General features: G+C 40.7%; 2 protein-coding genes across 9 annotated transcripts in view; one reads left to right on the top strand and one right to left on the bottom strand.

Annotated features, from left to right (window-relative positions):
• Positions 1-436: 436 nt before the first annotated feature.
• On the bottom strand, positions 437-7,093 carry LOC143011472 (leukemia inhibitory factor receptor). Of its 2 annotated transcripts, XM_076164377.1 has the most exons (16): positions 6,860-7,093; positions 6,590-6,643; positions 6,431-6,484; positions 6,225-6,339; positions 5,835-5,983; positions 5,590-5,726; positions 4,846-4,987; positions 4,619-4,707; positions 4,289-4,496; positions 3,685-3,870; positions 3,461-3,592; positions 3,235-3,384; positions 3,020-3,163; positions 2,756-2,837; positions 2,292-2,373; positions 437-2,124 (listed from the first exon to the last, which is right to left on the bottom strand). In XM_076164377.1, the coding sequence occupies exons 1-16, from the start codon at positions 6,894-6,896 to the stop codon at positions 1,636-1,638; spliced, it is 2,250 nt and encodes a 749-aa protein (XP_076020492.1). In that variant the 5' UTR covers positions 6,897-7,093; the 3' UTR covers positions 437-1,635. The 2 variants fall into 2 exon arrangements, with proteins under 2 accessions (XP_076020492.1, XP_076020491.1); XM_076164376.1 differs by lacking the exon at positions 6,860-7,093 and having other exon boundaries at positions 6,590-6,686.
• A 3,737-nt stretch (positions 7,094-10,830) lies between these two features.
• Positions 10,831-17,408, top strand: part of mast4 (microtubule associated serine/threonine kinase family member 4) — a 64,292-nt gene continuing 57,714 nt past the window's right edge. For 6 of the 7 annotated variants that reach the window (XM_076164152.1, XM_076164151.1, XM_076164149.1 and 3 more), the window contains exon 1: positions 10,831-11,370. In XM_076164152.1, the coding sequence (XP_076020267.1) occupies positions 11,146-11,370 (225 nt within the window). In that variant the 5' untranslated portion in view covers positions 10,831-11,145. Of the gene's footprint in view, positions 11,371-15,554; positions 15,625-17,408 lie in introns of those variants that run through there. The other variant, XM_076164154.1, reaches the window with a different exon arrangement.

The raw sequence follows: 17,408 nt of genomic DNA, 5'->3' as shown, positions 1-17,408 counted from the left end.
TTTTTCTTTACGCGTTTGTCAATTTAAATATATTTAAGAAGTTTATGACATTTCTGACCATCGAATTCCACTTTGTTGCTTTTTGTTTCTTTCTCGTTGCGTGATGAGGTTTTCTAAAGGTTATTTTCAACATAACTGACAGTATGTGAAGAATTTTATTTTTTATATTCATGTTTGTGCATAGATGGTTTATACTGTAGAAAGTTGTGGTTTGCTCCTGTGGAAGTGGGCGAACCTGTACTTGGTGAAACTCTTCATGAAGAGCTTGGATGTACATTGTATGTGATTCTTGTAAATTTACAGGTATATCTAACAAAACATCTGCTCTGTTTACACAAAGACACTTAATAAAGACATTCAGGCGTTCTGCTTTGGTATCTCTGCAGTGTTTAGCTCCGAAAGGAACACCGATACATTTGACGATTTGGCTTTTAGGGGCTTTTCTAACCCGGTGATTCCCAAGTGTAAGTGTTCTCCTTGGGGTACTCGAGCAGTTTGCAGGCTTCACATGTTAAGTCGTTTCCTAATCCTGTTGCTAAATGGTTGATATGTCTTTGTTTCACCTAGTTTCTCCCCAGTCTGTGTCAGTTGTTACGCTAAAGGCCCCGTCCCTCCCCACCGAGGAGGATCTGCTTCAGCAACCACTTCCATTCATTGACCCCGGAACTAAGGTACTATCCGTCCAACGCGTCCACTCATACGTTGACTAATCACCATTAGTAGTCGTTACTCGCAGCCAAAGGTTAAGAAGCCAAATTTAGGAGAATCACATCAACTGTAGCAAAGCAGCTCAAGGTGTACATGAAGGTACAACAAAGATCCGAAGTAACTGTTGGGTTAGGGGTTAGGGTTAGAGTTAGACTTTGCTTTGGTCCGACTCGCTGAATATGTTGAATTTCATCATAAATGAACAAAAGAATCATTTGTAGTATTCACACTTCAAGACAACATATCAAAAAGCGGATATTGAGGAAACCGTTGAAACTTGAGAATTGCGCCATGTCAGTGATTCAGCAAGTTGGGGTCAAGTTCCCACCGCAGACTAACCACTCCGGAGTTTGTGGTTGAACTGCGATCACTCGGTGTGGCCGTTTGCTCCATGTAATGCTTTATAATGCATGTTTAAGTGGAGTTACAAGTTTAATTCAAACCATGGAAGTAAAACTCTATAAATTTCATGATAAAATACATTCTTTGATGAAAATACACAGACATAACCTTTAAAATGTGTGGAATTTCCAAACCGCCGTGGGCAGAAGCATCAAAGTCTGTCGTATCTAAAGGTCATATCAAAGTCAAAATCAAGTTTCAAGTCCTTTTTCGAGGAAAGGAAGTTCAGTCTGAAATCGGCAAATTTGCCATACAGCACATCACTATATAAGGGCTGAGGTTCCATGTTGTACTTGTTCTTATGCTCAATCATTGAATCAGTAAACATGGACATTATTAGTCATGTTTTCATTATAAGTCACATATTTTCTCATGAAAAATATAAACGGTAATGTGGAGCAGGTGTTGCTTAGATATGTTCTGTGCAAAGACAGATGTAAGCCAGTGGTAGAAACTAGCAGGACCAGTCTTGAACCGCGTGCCTCCTCCTAAAAGGTCCTCAAGGCATATTGTGAAAGACCTTGTTCATCCTTCTTCGTCCTCATCGTATAGCTTATGTTCCAAACTTAACAAAACCTCTGAGATGTCTTCATTGGTGCTAAACTGGCGGAGATAACCGGGTCCTGATCTGACCACGGTCAAGTCTGTGCGGTCTGGCTGGATCTCTGTGGCTTGTTTAATGGTTGGAACGCTCTGAAGCGCCCCCTGCAGAAACAGTTCCATCGTTGTATAGTCACTTGACAAGGCCAAAGGAGAACTTTGGAGGTCTGTCTGTTGTGTATTCGTGAACATCGCTTGAGTATCTCCAGGTAAAGCGTCTGTAGATGGGTTCTCTGTTTGTATTTGGATCCAGTTGCCGGTCGCTGCTGGGGAATTGTCCTCCTCTTCCAAGTCGTGAAGATGTGGCAACACTGACTGTAAAGATCCATCAGCAGTCAAAGGCTCCTTCTCTATTATTTGCAGACTGATTGTATCCCATTCCTCTACCTGGTGCTTGGTGGGCTTTAGGAAATCCTGAATGGTGTGAACACATTTTTAATCAACCCAATAATATCACAAGCTACAAATGGATTCTTGTTGCCAAAAGCCTCAAACTGGCTGCTGTGAGCATGAAGTTTGCTCTGAGAAAAACATCGTGCCTGTCTTCTGGGGTAAAATATCCAAAATAACAATGTTCTTACCAGCTCACAGGCAGCATCTAGTTTCTGCATTGTACTGCTGTTTCCTGGGTTTGGTATGCTTGGCCAAAGGATCACTTTTACTCTAGATAGACAGATTGACACTTAGACACATTGGCTTTGGCCCATATCTCATAAACACGGTTACACAGTTTTGACCTCAAACGACCTGCATGTTTAAATAGGCGTGTAGTTTCCAAGAGGGAGGTACAAATACAAAACAACAGAAAATTGCTTGAACGTTTGCAGCAATGGTCTTTGTAATGTCACTCATATGTGGACAAAGGGTCTACTTTGAGTGACATGTGGCTCTTTCACTTATTTTGACCAGAAACACATCATGTACATATAGATCACGTATATTCAATATGCAGCAAATGAGAGCAAAAACCTTTCATTAGGTCACTTCTACCTATCTGAGTGATGTTTTTATTCAGTATAAGGTTGAGTCTGTGGCTGTGTTGTACCTTTTTATCAGTGGAGATCCAAATATCACCACAATAGCCACAACAACGCAAGCTGTGATGAGTCCACCCAGACTCAAACCACCTAGATAAAAGAAAATACAGGCAGAAGATACTGAACACTGCTGCGTTTCTAAGGTGTAAGATGTTTCTTTGGCATTTAAATACAAACAAATATAAGGAAGATACAAGAAATGACTTTGCTTATGTCCCTTTTATCTTAGCTCAAATGAATCTTGCGGACAGGATTAAGAATTCTGATCCAACCTTGAGAATTTGTTCTAAGGAGACTTGCTGGGCTTTGGACTCCTGCTCCTGCTAGAGTGACAGCTGATATCTGGACCCGGTACACTGTAGAACTTTTTAGATCCTTCAGTTCATAAGTGTTGAACTCTGGATCCACTGTAACATCTGCAACAAAGACCACATTGTTAAAATGCAGCTCATTATTATTATGACAGAAATCCGTCTCGGGTGTTTACTTTGCGTTTCCTGCTGGTTGTCAGTGTAGCTGATGATGTAACCCAATAGGAATCCTCTGAGGTTGTCCTCTGGGATGGATGACCACTGAAGCAACATGGAATTCTGGGTCACGTTCTTAATGCTGATGTTCGTGGGACCACTGAGAGGGGCTTAGTTAGAAACAGGAAGTTAAAATGAAGTATCTATCTATCTAGTAAGCAAACATACAGAGGCCTTGAGACTTACTTCCTTCCATTAAATAGAAATCCAGCTGCCCATAGGTGCTCTCACTGTTGTTGATGTGCTTCATGTTGCACGGTTCTTTGTTTGGTCTGGTGTGTAGAGTGATGCTGTATCTCTTATAACGCTCCAACGGATCTGGAAAATTAAACAGATCCAAATGGCTTGCACACATATGAGAAATACCACATGTAATTCTACATTGAAATTAAAAATATACAACTACACACCCTTTATATCGGGCAGGCTCTTATAGTTGTGTGCATCCTCAAAAAAGGACCTGTAAGCCACTTTATGGAACTTCTTGCCCCATTCCACGGAGTAGCAGGAATACGTTTTGATGAGATCATCTTTCCAGTAAAGAGTGAGAGATGAGTTACTGCTGAGTGTCACATTCAGCCGCCCAGCTCTCATATCTGTGGAGAGAAAACCGTCCAAGTTTTATTTTATTTTATTTTATTTTATTTTATTTTATTTTTATTTTATTTTTATTTTTATTTTTATTTTTATTTTTATTTTTATTTTTATTTTTTATTTTTTAATCAGGGAAGACAGAGTAGCCCTACATACAATGGCATTAGAAGTTTGCAGAAGTAATATGACATGAATATAACATGGTATAGTTTCACACACTACGAGCTCACAGCTTGTGTTTTTGAGACGGTGGTTATTTGAAGCTCTGCCTGTTGTCGTAACTTACCTAGCATCACTGTTCAAGTACCAAGTGTTCATATAATTTATTCTGAATATTGTTATTTCATGCTTGTCACGGTGTCTTGGTGAGAAGGAATCCTCAACCCATCAAAATCACTCGTGCAGGCGGTGAGAACTCACTCTCAGTGTCCTCCCGTGCCGGTATGATCACACTCACAGCTGGGGAGGTGCTGGCGTTGTTGAAGGCAGAGATGTTGAGATGAAAGAGCGAATATGACAGAATGAGTCTGATTTTAGGCTTTGTGGTCTTCATCACTTCATGCGGAGCCTCTCCTGATGCTTTCCCAACGCTCACATGGTAGCCAACAGGCCGATCTGGGACAGGAGACTAACAAACAGGCTCTTTCACTATCATGATGACATCAACCGAACACTTCTTTGTATTAACTTATGGCTGAATCGAGGACATATTCCATTTAAAGAAGTTTTTTAGAGAAATAGAGGAAGAACCTTCCAGTTGAGCAAAAGCAGCCGACGGCCTTTTTTCTGCGCGATGTCCGTATCCTCAAACCGGACAATAACCGGCTGGAGAGTCAACTCTGCAAAAGAATAAGAAACATTAATCCTTTACAGTCTGACAGTCGACAGTCATTTTATCACAATTACCAATCTTTAAGATAATGAGATGAGGTGGGGGGGGGGGGGGGGGGGGAGCCTGTATTGAAGGACAAACTAACCTGGTGGGACAGTGTAGATTTCACTGGATGGACACTTTGTGCATTTCCTACTGGTGACACACTGGATCTGTACACTGTAAACCAGTGACGAGTTCAGATTGTCCACCGAGCTTCCCTGTTTGTCATGAGATGTCATGCTTGACTGGAAACAACATGGAGATCATCACTGAGAGGAGAAAACCCCCAATACTTCCTCTTCCTTTCTCTCATACACTGAACACACTCAACACCTTTAACTCTCCGGAGACTTTTATATTGTCTTCCTTTTCTTTTCTTTTCTGTTTCTTTTTTTTTTGCCAAGTTGTACTGCAAAAACTTAAGAAGACGATCGATTTTCGCTCAGAATAGTCAAAGACATTTTTTCTACAATTCTTGCAAAACAAAATCTGATGCAAAAGAGTCTACAAATGCAGAAATCTTAAGGAAATAACAATAAATAACTAATATGAAACAATAACCAATCAAATATCCATCATACAGTTTAATTTCACATGTCAACAATTAAACAATGTATCATTATTATCAAAATTGTGTCAAAGTTTAATGGTGAAACAATTGTTACTAGATTAAAAAAACATTCTAGAAAGTTCTTCTCTTAATTCTAGACTCTAGTAAATAAATGTTGACAGTGCAGCATCAAGTCAGCAAATTTAATAAAAAGAGGAATTACAAATGTGCCTTTTGACTCCAGAGTGTGAACGTCTATGTAAAGTCTCTGAATCGGAGCTCTTGTTTCATACTGACCTCGTTCCTGGCGCCCCGAGCTTTGAAGCGTAAAGAATAATGCTGAATGGATTTCTCCTCTTGTCTCCAGATCACATCCACCTCCAGTTTGCCTGAGTGGCGTCTGAACGTCACGTTGAGTGGAGGACCACATCGCACTGCGTCAGCGTGAGAGAGAGAAAAAAAAAAACCACTTAACATCAAGACAACTACATTATAACATCAAAAGGGAATATTGCTTGTAATAATGCGTTGCTGTTGCTCACCCTGGTTTCTTGGTAAACCGCTGAAATACGCTTTTGTGCAACGTGCTGAGTCGTGTTCAAAAACATGAGCAGTCATATTGTCAGACTCAAATAATCTCATCGTCTGAGAAAGTCCAGAAACATTCCAGGAGTTGCAGCGGTTCTTGCTTCTGCAAGGAGAATTAAGAGACTTAAGATCAGATGTTTGACACCAGGGTTTGTTTTTATTTCTGCTTGTTTAGTTCATTAGCAGCCTTCAATCTGAAATTAGATGGATGGGACATGGAGAGTCACCTATTGATTTGATGTAAGATGAAATTCAGATTGGTTTATTACTTTTGAATTGTCCAAATATGGAGATATATCTGAGCTATTCTTTGGCACTTATATCTGAAGTTCAACTTGACTTACTGTTGTTGTACGATGATTGTGTACGTCTTATTTGATGTGTGGTTTCCAGGTTTCCACGCACACTGCCACGTCTTTGCCGGAGGTCTACTAAAGCAGTTTAAATCACTGACGCCATCTGAAGAGCAGAGCCAAAGGTTGTTTTTCTTTCACTCTCTTGTGTCAGATAGTCAATGATTCAGCTTTCAATGACTCAGATGTATATCTACCTGGATGAACTGCACAGTGCTGATATGTAGATAAGGTGTTTGGCTTGCAATTTTCTGAAATATGGAATTAGATTACGTACATCACAAAATGCTCGGATCAAAAAGCCTATTATCCTTGAAATTGACTTGAAATTGTATGACAAAAAGTGACAAACCTACCTGAAGCTACTTGCACATGTGGGGACAGTGTGGTGTGGTAAACAACCATCAAACCTGTCATATGAACAACACAACAGGAGTTAGGAATAATTAGCATTTAATATGAACATAGGAGAATATGAATGCGTGCAAACAAGGCAGAATGTTAATCTGCTTTCTCAGTCCAGTAAACATAAATAAATAGTGGTTAATCAGAGGGTAAAACATCCAGCAATGCACATTTAAATACCAGCAAGTATTAAGTATAAGCACAACTTGTAGTCCACTTACCCAGTATGAAAACATGGGATCTGTATGGAGAGATCATTTTAATTGTAAAACATCACAGTCCATTCATGCTGTCTGAGACTCTGTGAGTGAAACGCTCAGAGTGCGCCTGAGACTCTCACCCCCACAGAGAGCCGCTCGCCGCCGACATGACGCTCTCTGCAGCGCCACACTCCACACTGACTGAGGAGGGAAGTTTTGACTTCCAAGCACAGAGTCACCCTCCTCTTGGTTTCCTCTCACAGAGACGCTCAGCTTCTATGAATGAATGACACCTTACTGCTCACTCTTCCCAGATATGACTCAAAGTACAGAATTGATGAGTTTCTGCTCATATTCGGAAACCCCGTTTTTGCTTTCAAAGAACTGCAAAACAGAGAAACTATATAATTAACATGTTTCAATTTGAGTCATAAGTGTTTTGGAGAAAGCAGCAGACCTGTAGCTCAACAGTTTTAGAGAAAACTACATGATTAAAATAGAAATATGACTTAAAATGAGCTTTTCTGTACAGTAAATACTCACATTTATGGGAAATAAAAAGAGATAATACGCAAAATCTGATACATGACAGTTTTTTCTCCGTTTCTAGAATACGGAGAATTGGAGAAGGAAATGAGACGGATTATTGTGGCTACATCAACCTTTCATTCATGTAGATTGCATTACAAGAACAAGACACTGAGCCTGGGCCTGTCTGCATGGACAGCAGACATGGAAGCCACGGCAATATGAGACCTCTTAACTCAGCAAATATCCTAGAATAAGAGTGAGATCAAAGGACGAAGCTGAAGATAGAAGCTGTGTTCCATTTTGGTGATGTCAACTATGAACAGGCACTCCACCGATTTCCAATTCTGTGTATTTGTCTTTATTCAGCTCTGTCTGTGTAATGTCTGGACATGGCCATATTGTAGATTTCTTTCTTCACATTGCAGATACATATAGTTGCATGGGGGCTTGATTAAAACCCTGGACTTTATATGAGAAACATTAACTACTACACTAGGGACTGCAGGACTCAACAGGATGAGATGATTCAGGACTGACTGAGCGGCTCTATGCTCTACCCAAAGTCAGCTGATGTCCATGGCTCACTCCACCAATGAATAACGCTATGCAAGACCAATAAACTGAATTTAAAGTTGCCGCCCTCCCCTTTAAAAGACAGAACTGTAGCTCCCAACAACATGGAAATACATTCTATAGCTCAACTCAAGCTTGGCCTCTCTCTGCCATTGACCTCACAAGTCACTGCTTATCTTTAACGCAGACCTGAAGAAGCTACTCGGACAGATGACATGACACAAACAACAAGTTAATGGGGTTGAACTGTTGTTCTTATAGCAACATGTCAGATATCAGATAGATGCAGAGAGGCCCTAGTTCCTCATTTGCTAAACTGATATGTACAGACAGGAAGCTTAGTTCACACCTCAGCGACTTCAGTTAGAAAAAGGTCATACAAGGTTTTTCATGTTCTTGCACTCATGGAGCCATAAAGCAACTTTATACCTCAGCTGTTGATGTAAAGACCAAAAGCCATGCTCACATTTTGCACTGAAGTGGCGTTGAAGTGTAGAAATCCACCGTTAAGATGTGATGCAATAAAAGAAGAGCCACATAGGTGAAGAAATGATGTCAGAAAAGGTCAGTTTGATTCAAAGGCACACAGTGCAGCTTTGAATTAAAGGTTTTACTGATTCAAATTTGAAAAGAAAATGTTTAAGTCCTCACCACAGGAAATGAACACTGGCATGTCAACTGTTGTTCTCATGAGCAAATTTCCCTACCGAGTCACCTCTCTTATCGTCTCAAAGATCAGCGTTGATCTGCTGAGAAGAAGTCTATTCTGGTTGAGAGCTGTTTGAGAGGTTACGTGGGCTCGTGGGTTTTTGCTTTGATAAGAATGTTTCATGTTACTAAAGCGTAGTCTTTTTTTCTTGAATAAGCGACCAGTAGGTGAAAGGATGAGAGGAAACGTGTCTCTCTTAAAGGAGCCTTCATCAGTGCCTCTGTGTTTACTGCAGTAAGCATGACCACATATTCTATATATTCTAGCTCTTGATGTGCTCGGAGGAAAACATGCACCAATACAATGTAATGTTTTTTTTGATTAACCTGGAAAACATAATTTAAATGATTTATGATTTAAAACTGCAAAATTATTGACTATCAGAAGGTCTATATTTTATACTTGATTGAAGAACATCTAAAAAAGAAATCCGGAAAATGTAAAGTAATAAAAAATAAGAAAAAACTGAAATAAACCCAAATAAACTAACAAAGTTTTTTCAAAAGTAATTCCAGAAATATATATAGATAATATCTATATGTACTCAATCGTCAAATTACTCATTACTTAGAACAGAAACATGTCCAGATCATTGACATTGTGCCTCAAAGAGGGAAAGTCGGAGACACAGATAAAAAGGAAAACATCCCATGAAGTCACAACTAAGTGGTGAACAGGGAGGTGAAGATAAAGACAAGCAACTTACACCGGGACAATCTGAAAGTCAATACTCTGTCTGGTGTTGACATTTCAGAGTCAACACCAGAGCTGCAGAGTGTAACGGCTCCAGTAGTGTGTTTACACGGTTGAGCTCAGTGTACTATAAGTAAATGCAGTAGGTGAGGATTAGGAAAGACAAATAATACCTCTACAGCTTATCCCTTCATGAGTAACTGAAGGAGTTTGTGGATGGATCAAATTGATGTAATTGTTCATTTAGAAGCAATCATACCCTCAGAAAAAAGTATAATGCAAAATAGTTTCACCCTTGTGTTGTGCCCCTTTCTGCTCATTATCATGAGCCTGGGCTGCACATGTACTATCAAACACCTGAAGAAGAAGTGGATGTGTAAAACAGGCAAGAATGGTTATTAAAGATCTAATTTTAGATACAACGGTGCGTGTGCGTCCTCTAGTGGACACTCTGAGCACTGCTCTGCCACAGCATCTACAAAGGGAAATGTGGAGCCCTTGATAGTGCTACAAATTCATACGCACAAAGCTTTATATGTATATGTATATAAAAATATTCTAAAAGGGGGAAGCCAAAGAGTCACAACATTTATTTCAAAAGGAAAAGCATTTTATGTGAAATATGCAACTTATTTTGCGCCTTCCTTTTCTAAGTGCATCAGACAAATAACTTTATGCCTGATTTTTGTTTTGTGCTTGTGTTATTATATTGTGATCTATCATGCCATGGCCCTCACAGAGATAACACAGAAAATGTTTGTCAGGATCAGATACAAGCACAGCTAGAACTTATATATCTGAAAGAAACATTTAGATGTTTGGATTATGAATCAATTGCTGAGTCACAAAGCCACAGCTTCATCTTACGACCATATATGAGAACCATATATGTGTAGATTTATATTCTCTCATATGTTGGGATGCTACCACATTTCAGGACTTTGCAACAATCATGTTGCATAATGAAACAATGTCTGGAAATGAAATCAGACATAGTGTTTGTCATCCCATCACTGACTTACACTCATGCGTATTTAAACATGTCTAGTCCTGGGAGTTGATCAGTAGAACTTCAACTGTAGTTTTGTTTACTTTGCAGCTCTCTTGTGTGTCTTTCTAGGACAATTCCCCTCTTCAAGGCGATTAACCTTGTTTAACTTGAATTTCCAGCTAGTTTGGAATTTTTGAAATACCATATACCATAAACAACATAAAAATACAACCTCTGTGAAAGCAAATTCGTTTCATTTCATTCTCTGCTGGACTTTGGTTAACAAACACAACACAACACAGACACAAATATGAGTAAATATTACTGCGAATCTATAAATGGTGACAAATGCCCGTTTAGGCAGCAGCGGCCTTGTGATTGGCTCACCCCCACCAGGTCAGCACTGTGAATGGCCCACCCCCACATGATCAGCTCTGTGATTGGACAGCCCCCCATGCTGTGGGCGTGGTTTTGTCAGAGCACAAACGCTCTTCCACATGATGAGAGCAGTGAATGACGGCGAGGACGCCCCGCCGTATTGGGACAAACATTTCAAACAAACAAGCCTCTAACTGAAGTATAAAGTTTCGCTTCGCTCTCTTAGCAAACATGGACGACATTAGAAACACAAACTAGACAAAATTGCGTCTTTTTTTTGGTGCTTCCTCGCAGTGACAGCTCTCGACGGAATGATAAAGAAAATGAGTTTACCGGGCAGGTGCGTGGACAGTTCAATTAGCAGCTCCATGTGTTTTTGACGTTGTGCCTTACACGTAAATGGCGTCGTGTTTGGGTTTGTAAATAAGAAAAATGGAGCAGAACTCTGAACTGGCAGTTGTAAGCGGCGGGAGCGGTTCGTCTTCAGGTTCCCACAGCTCATCAGAGGGAGAAGACATGACGCCGGAGAAAGTGTGCGGAGATAAGAGTCACTCCTCCGACCTGGAAAGTGTGAAAGAAGGACTGGAGGAGGACGGGAAAGCAGAATATGACGGACAAAACTCGAGAGAAGAAGAAACCGAGGAGGAGGAGGAAAAGGTAAATACTGAAACTGAACATACATCCGGTAGTCCACGTGCAAGTCTTCAATACTAACTACACGTAAATAACCCCAAACTATTCAAACTATCCACACACGCACTCTCACACACACGCTGAACTCATAAAACATATGAGATATATTACATTACATTACATTACGAGCATTTGGCAGACGCTTTTATCCAAAGCGACTTACATTACATTACCACCCTACGCAGAGGGGGGAGCAATTGAGGGTTCGGTGCCTTGCTCAGGGGCACCTTGGCAGGGACTCGAACCGGCGACCCTCCAGTTCCCAAGCGGAAGCTCTACCCACTGAGCTACTGCCTCCCTGGACAGCCCCCACTCAGCTAACACTCTTGTAAATATAGCACTCGTACTCATAATCTTTATTTCATCTGTCAAAGTAATCGTAAACAAACACCCACTTACTGCCTTTGCTCGGGTTTGATGTTGTCACATGAGACATAAATGCAGCCAAACATATTACCTCATATTTATATTCTATTTTGAACCTGTTTCTGTGATTGCAGGGGCGGACTTAGTCACTTGGGGGGGCCCCTAAGTCAGCAAGCGTACCCCCCCTTGACCCTAAATCTGGCTTTAGTCTCCATTTACTGACCTAATTGTTACTGCTAATGTTGGATTGTAGATCTATTTCAACAACAAGCAACAGTTGTTAATACAGTTTGCAGTTTGTGTTTATGCCCACGTTGTTTTTGGATCTCTGGTCAAAATGTAATGCGTATATTCATGAAACCCACCCAGGAGTCGTAAACATCCCGCTCGCCTCCTCTTACTCACTCTGCTCGCTCACTTCCCAAAAGGTGTGACCGTCCTGTGTGTGTGGCTTAATGTGTTTGAGGATCTGGCGCTGGGATACAGATAGTGACAGCCCAAACATAAAAGTTATCAGTTAATAATGATCGTCCATGGAGCACAGGTGAAGAATGGAGGGGTGAATAGCGTCATGGTTGGCAGACTGCAATCCGACTGCAATGCAGACGTCATCTAGATAATGAGGACAGATTTCGATGCAAGGTGCACATGCGAGTCCTGGTTGGATCAGTGTCTGTATAATGTAAATACAGATGTAAATAGAGCTACGGGGACTTTGGGGCCCTTGGCAGACCGTAACAATGGCTGCTGCTGTTTACATGGAGGTCTGATTAGTAATTTGATTCACTAATTTGAACCTTTTTCGAGAAGAGAGTTAGCTCTTGTGTGATGTTGCTTCAGGAAAGAGTTTGGGGAGAATGAGGAAGACGGTATCACGTCTCAGCCGCTTCATTTATTTAAGACTTTAGATGTTTACTCCTGCAGGCAGGGTTTGCTACAATTATCACACGTCAGCTTGAACCACGTCAGGGTGTGTATGAGAAATGTTAAGCACTCATTAAGACAACATGTTCTCAGGCTGTAGACATCCACCGTCCTTTTGAAGTATAATGGTATTAAGCATTTTGGGAGAACAGAAAAACACCAAATATGGAAGGTTTCTTCCTTGATAATTACTCACGTCGTTGCTTTTGCAGTCCATGATTGTATAATCAATATTTGTAAGTGCAAGTGACCCTCTTACAACACAGCTGGATTCAGAACCCAACTGATTAATGCATAGTTTGGATTAACTTTGCTTTACCATTTACATTAAATTAAACACTTCTCATAGTCTCGACATCCCAGGATAACACCCCGAGCTGGTGCTCCACTAATACGGCTTGGTTGAATAATATTTTGACACTCCATTAGTTTGGTAGAGCTGAGATATCACAGACTTGTAGGCAGGACTGAGTCCTTCTCTCATTGCATTCTCTCAAACTGAGCAGTCCTACACAATTAGGCTCGGGTATATTTTCCTTATCAGATAGGAAATATGATAAATGTCAGATTCAAAAGATTTCTTAACAGCATTACAATTAAAGCAGAGTTTAGTTACAATAACATCAAACTACTGTTAGGAAATCCATTAGAAAACAAGACAGCCTTCATTTCAAACCACCTCAGCCTGTTTGCTGAACCCAGTGGCCTTTCTCCTCATCTCTGAAATGTAAGTTTGAAGTTTATTTAAAACCCCTAACCGCTGATATGTAGGTCACAGAGCAGTAGGTGTAAGTGTGCCTCCTGCAAAGAGGTCAATAGACACATCAGTGTCCAGCACAGTATGAAGCCAGGTCAGATGACCAGCCACTGAAGAGCTTGGGGCATTACTAACAGGTTAATCAGGAAGCACTGACCTTCGACCTATGTCACGCTGTTGTGGGAGCATGAATGGGAGGTAAAGAAGGACCGTCTTCTGAGAACTGAGATGACATCACTTCTTAGTGCTGAATGTCTCAGTTACAACAGCGTTTCCTGACTTAGCACTGTGCAGTGTTTGAAGGACTGAGGTACTTAAATGTGCCACTTAAAAATGATTTTTCCGCACAATGTCTGTTTGAAGCACAACGTGAGTATCACTTCAGAACAGTTAACTGTGGTGGCGGTGGGCTTGACCTGCAGCCAGGATGAGATTATCCCCCTCATAATCTCTTCTTTCCTGTACAAGAGATAAACAAGCCTAACATAAATAGGCAAAGACGGTAGCATACAGTTGATATTTTAGCCCGGTGAACGTTCACTGAGAGAAAGTTGCAGAGATGCACACGCTGGGTGTTTTAAGGAGAAAAAAAACTGAATGTCATTATGGCATAACGCAATTCTCTTCCGGAATCCACAAGATTTGTTTTGCTTACTGACTGTACTGTGCATAACATCCATCTCTTCGTTGTTGAAGAAATTGATTCATAAGAGTCCACTCAGTGACCTAGGTCAGATACAAACCACCTGAATGTTTCACTTTCTATCTTGGAAAACACTTTCAATCTCATAGGGCCCCTGTTATTCCTATTAGAAACCCATCACACGATGCCACAGTAGCATACATAGAAATCTTGAATATGAGCTCATAATACTGAAATAAGGTCAAATATTCTGGGGAGGTGGCAAACTTTTTCCATGAAATCCATCTTTAATACAATAAGATTAATGTCTCAGTTCCCAAGCCAATTCTCTCCCAGACTTAATTCATGGAAAAAAACATTTTCAGCAAGAATTTGTTACAGAGCCTTGGCACGTATTCACCTTTTATTCACCAGCCAGCAGGCAGCCGCTGTCAGCTGGTAGATTATGCATAATGTTTGCGTGTATAGCACTTTGAATTATGTACTGTATTGGTAAATAATTTACACACTGCACTGCTCGGTAATAAATGACTTTCCCCAAAGGCAAAATCAATAATATTATTCAAAAACAACCAACCACAAGCATATTGAGACATCATATGTTCGAAAAGAAATACATGACTCTGTTGAATGAAACATTAAACTTAATACAAATTGATTGGATTTTGGAGGAAAGTCCCTGGCAGTCGGACCTCCTTGCGCTTCTCTGGTCTTCCAAGTAGTTCTTGCAAAGCTTTGAGGTACTGTATGTTTTGGGTCAGTATCCAGCTGCGGTATGAATCCCGTCTCCACAAAGATTCAAAGTCTCTCATTCTTTATTCAGTGTATTCTGTGTCTGTGATGAGGCTGCTGTTCTCTCTCTCACTGAACAAAGTGTTGCATTGGTCCCCCGATGGGGCTTTGGTCTGTCTGATACAGCTGATCCACTTTCGGCAAAGCTTTCATTTGACTATTGAAGTAGAAATGGTGCAGACCCTTAAATATTTCCTTTTCATTGTACTTCATAACTTTTCTTTGTTTTAAATATTTCGAACTGCTAAAACTTTTTTTAGTTTCTCAATATGGTCTAAGAAATGATCCATCAGAAAGGCCTGTTGCTCGAATTTGGATGGGAGAACAGGCAAGAGTTGCATTAGGACTTCTGTATCAATATTTACTGCTATTTGATAATGTTTAACCGTCTCCGAGTGCTGTGTTTCTAGGTAAATCTGTTGTGTGGCCCTAAATAAGCAGCCAGTCAGGGTGATTAGAGGGCCTTCCACCGTGGGTGTATGGTTTGCAGCTAAGAGGATTAACACAATCTGATTAAGACTCTTCTTGCTCGTATGGTGGTCCGTGTCTTTCCAGGATCCAGCTTTGACTTTCGACTCTTTTTCCTGTCCTTTGCATGCATGACTGGCTCTAATCGACAATCTGCCTGGTGATGACATTCAAAGTGCTTACATTTGTTGGTACCTAAACGAAATGGCTCATGATCAGAATGCTACTTCACATGAATGTATTTTCGTCGTCATTGGACAGAAGAAAGGTGAGTGACTCATGATCCGTTGACACAGCCTTGTGTTCTGTAATATGGTGAGAGATTAGGCTGTGTGTTAAGCAGTTCTGATTTGCTCATTTGCATGGATTAACAGTACAAACGTCTCCCATTGTCCCAACAGTTGTTGACGTCCAATTGTCTTGGCAATTGAAATTAGCTGCTATTCACGTCAGTTAGGCTCACATTTAGACTACTCAAGAAAGACTTCTCAGTAACATGGCAAAACCGGAGATATAAACAGTAACCAAAGGGTCACCCAGTGACACAGCCTTTTACAAATGTCGTGTTGTGTCTGTTCATTACACTCATGCTTCTTCCATTTTCCACAGATATTCCAGATATAGATCATGACCAAATGGACTCGGTTGTTTCTTGGCCAAAGGCCTGTCTGTGCACCAGATTTCATGCTAGTCTACACAGGTTTCTGAAATACCGTGCGAATGGGAAAGCAAACACACAAAGAGGGATAGATACACGGTCCTGTTGGTGGAGGGAATAATGTCATGTTTAGTTCATCACGATGAAGATAACACATCTTAAGCATAAATCTTTTGAGATTACTAGAGGAAGGGAATGTATTTTTCCAGCTTTAGATAATGTCAACACAGGAAACCCAAATTCCCCCGTGAGAGCTCGTGAGGTTCAAGTATCCAAAGCCTGTCCCAAGACTTTCTGTAATGTGGAGCACCCTGTAGAGAATCTCTATCACACAGGGATATTTGGATCCATGCCATGAGACTCAAGTTTACTGTTTTTCCCATAAGTAAACACTAAGATCCTCAGTGCAGACAGTGAGGACATAGTGATGTAGTCCAGATTGGAATCAAAGACAGATGTTGGGTGACAAGGTCGGGCTGAGCATAGTTTGCCCTAATGCAGTTGACTCTGAGAAAGAGAGTGATGAATGCGTCGCTTACGTCAAGAGTTCACGGAGTTGAGCTTGCAAAGCTGGGAGCGTTGCTTGAAATGACCACAACAGTAAATAGTCTGATAACGGATTACTTGTTTTACAGTGTTGCAGATATGATCTCCTCCATTTCTACAGGTCTCTGACATTGATGTACACGGTCATATGTCATTACTCTCAATGAGCCTTTATTTTGGTCGGGAACTTTCAGCTCTTTTTGATAATTGATAGTCTGGCTATAGGAGTAGAACTGGAAACACACTAGAAACATGAACGTAGCTGTAATCACAGCAGGCAATCAGGGATGGATGGGGTCTCTCACACTGAATAATCTAACTGTCATTATCTTAGAGTGATGGCGCATCAGTAACATCAGGAACCTGCAATATGAATATGAATCAGTATATTAATATGCATGAGATCGAAGCACCGTGCACAAGTAGGCACTGCTGATAACCTCAACACAAAAGCAATTTGAGCCTGCAAAGACTCAAATTAGTATTTGTATTCATTATTGTTGGCAAATGATTACCCCACATTCTTAATTTAAATGAGTATAACTTTTAATATAAAACATCTGCCTCAGCTTTTTGTTAATGTAGGCTTCGTAACCAATAGTGTTCTCCACTCTTGAGCTGTGCTTTCCAAGTCTGGACCCATTCACACACAGACACATTTTAAAAAGGGATAAAAATGGAATTCGATGTGCGAACCCTTTACACCACCAGTCGGTCAGTGCAGACCAAATTCCTCAACCAAACATCTGAGTAATGCAAAATGTACATGTCTGTCTTTTCTCTGTGCAGATTGTCTACAGTCCAGAGGGCCAGTGTGTCTTTGTTAAGTCTTTGTTCAGACGAGTCGT

This window comes from Genypterus blacodes, unplaced genomic scaffold, assembly GCF_046128005.1.
Source record: "Genypterus blacodes isolate CSIRO-AG114 ecotype Tasmania unplaced genomic scaffold, CSIRO-AGI_Gbla_v1 ptg000133l_1, whole genome shotgun sequence".
Taxonomy (NCBI): Eukaryota; Metazoa; Chordata; class Actinopteri; order Ophidiiformes; family Ophidiidae; genus Genypterus; species Genypterus blacodes.
The sequence above is the reverse complement of the archived record's forward strand: the minus strand, read 5'-3'. Positions and strand labels throughout refer to the sequence as shown.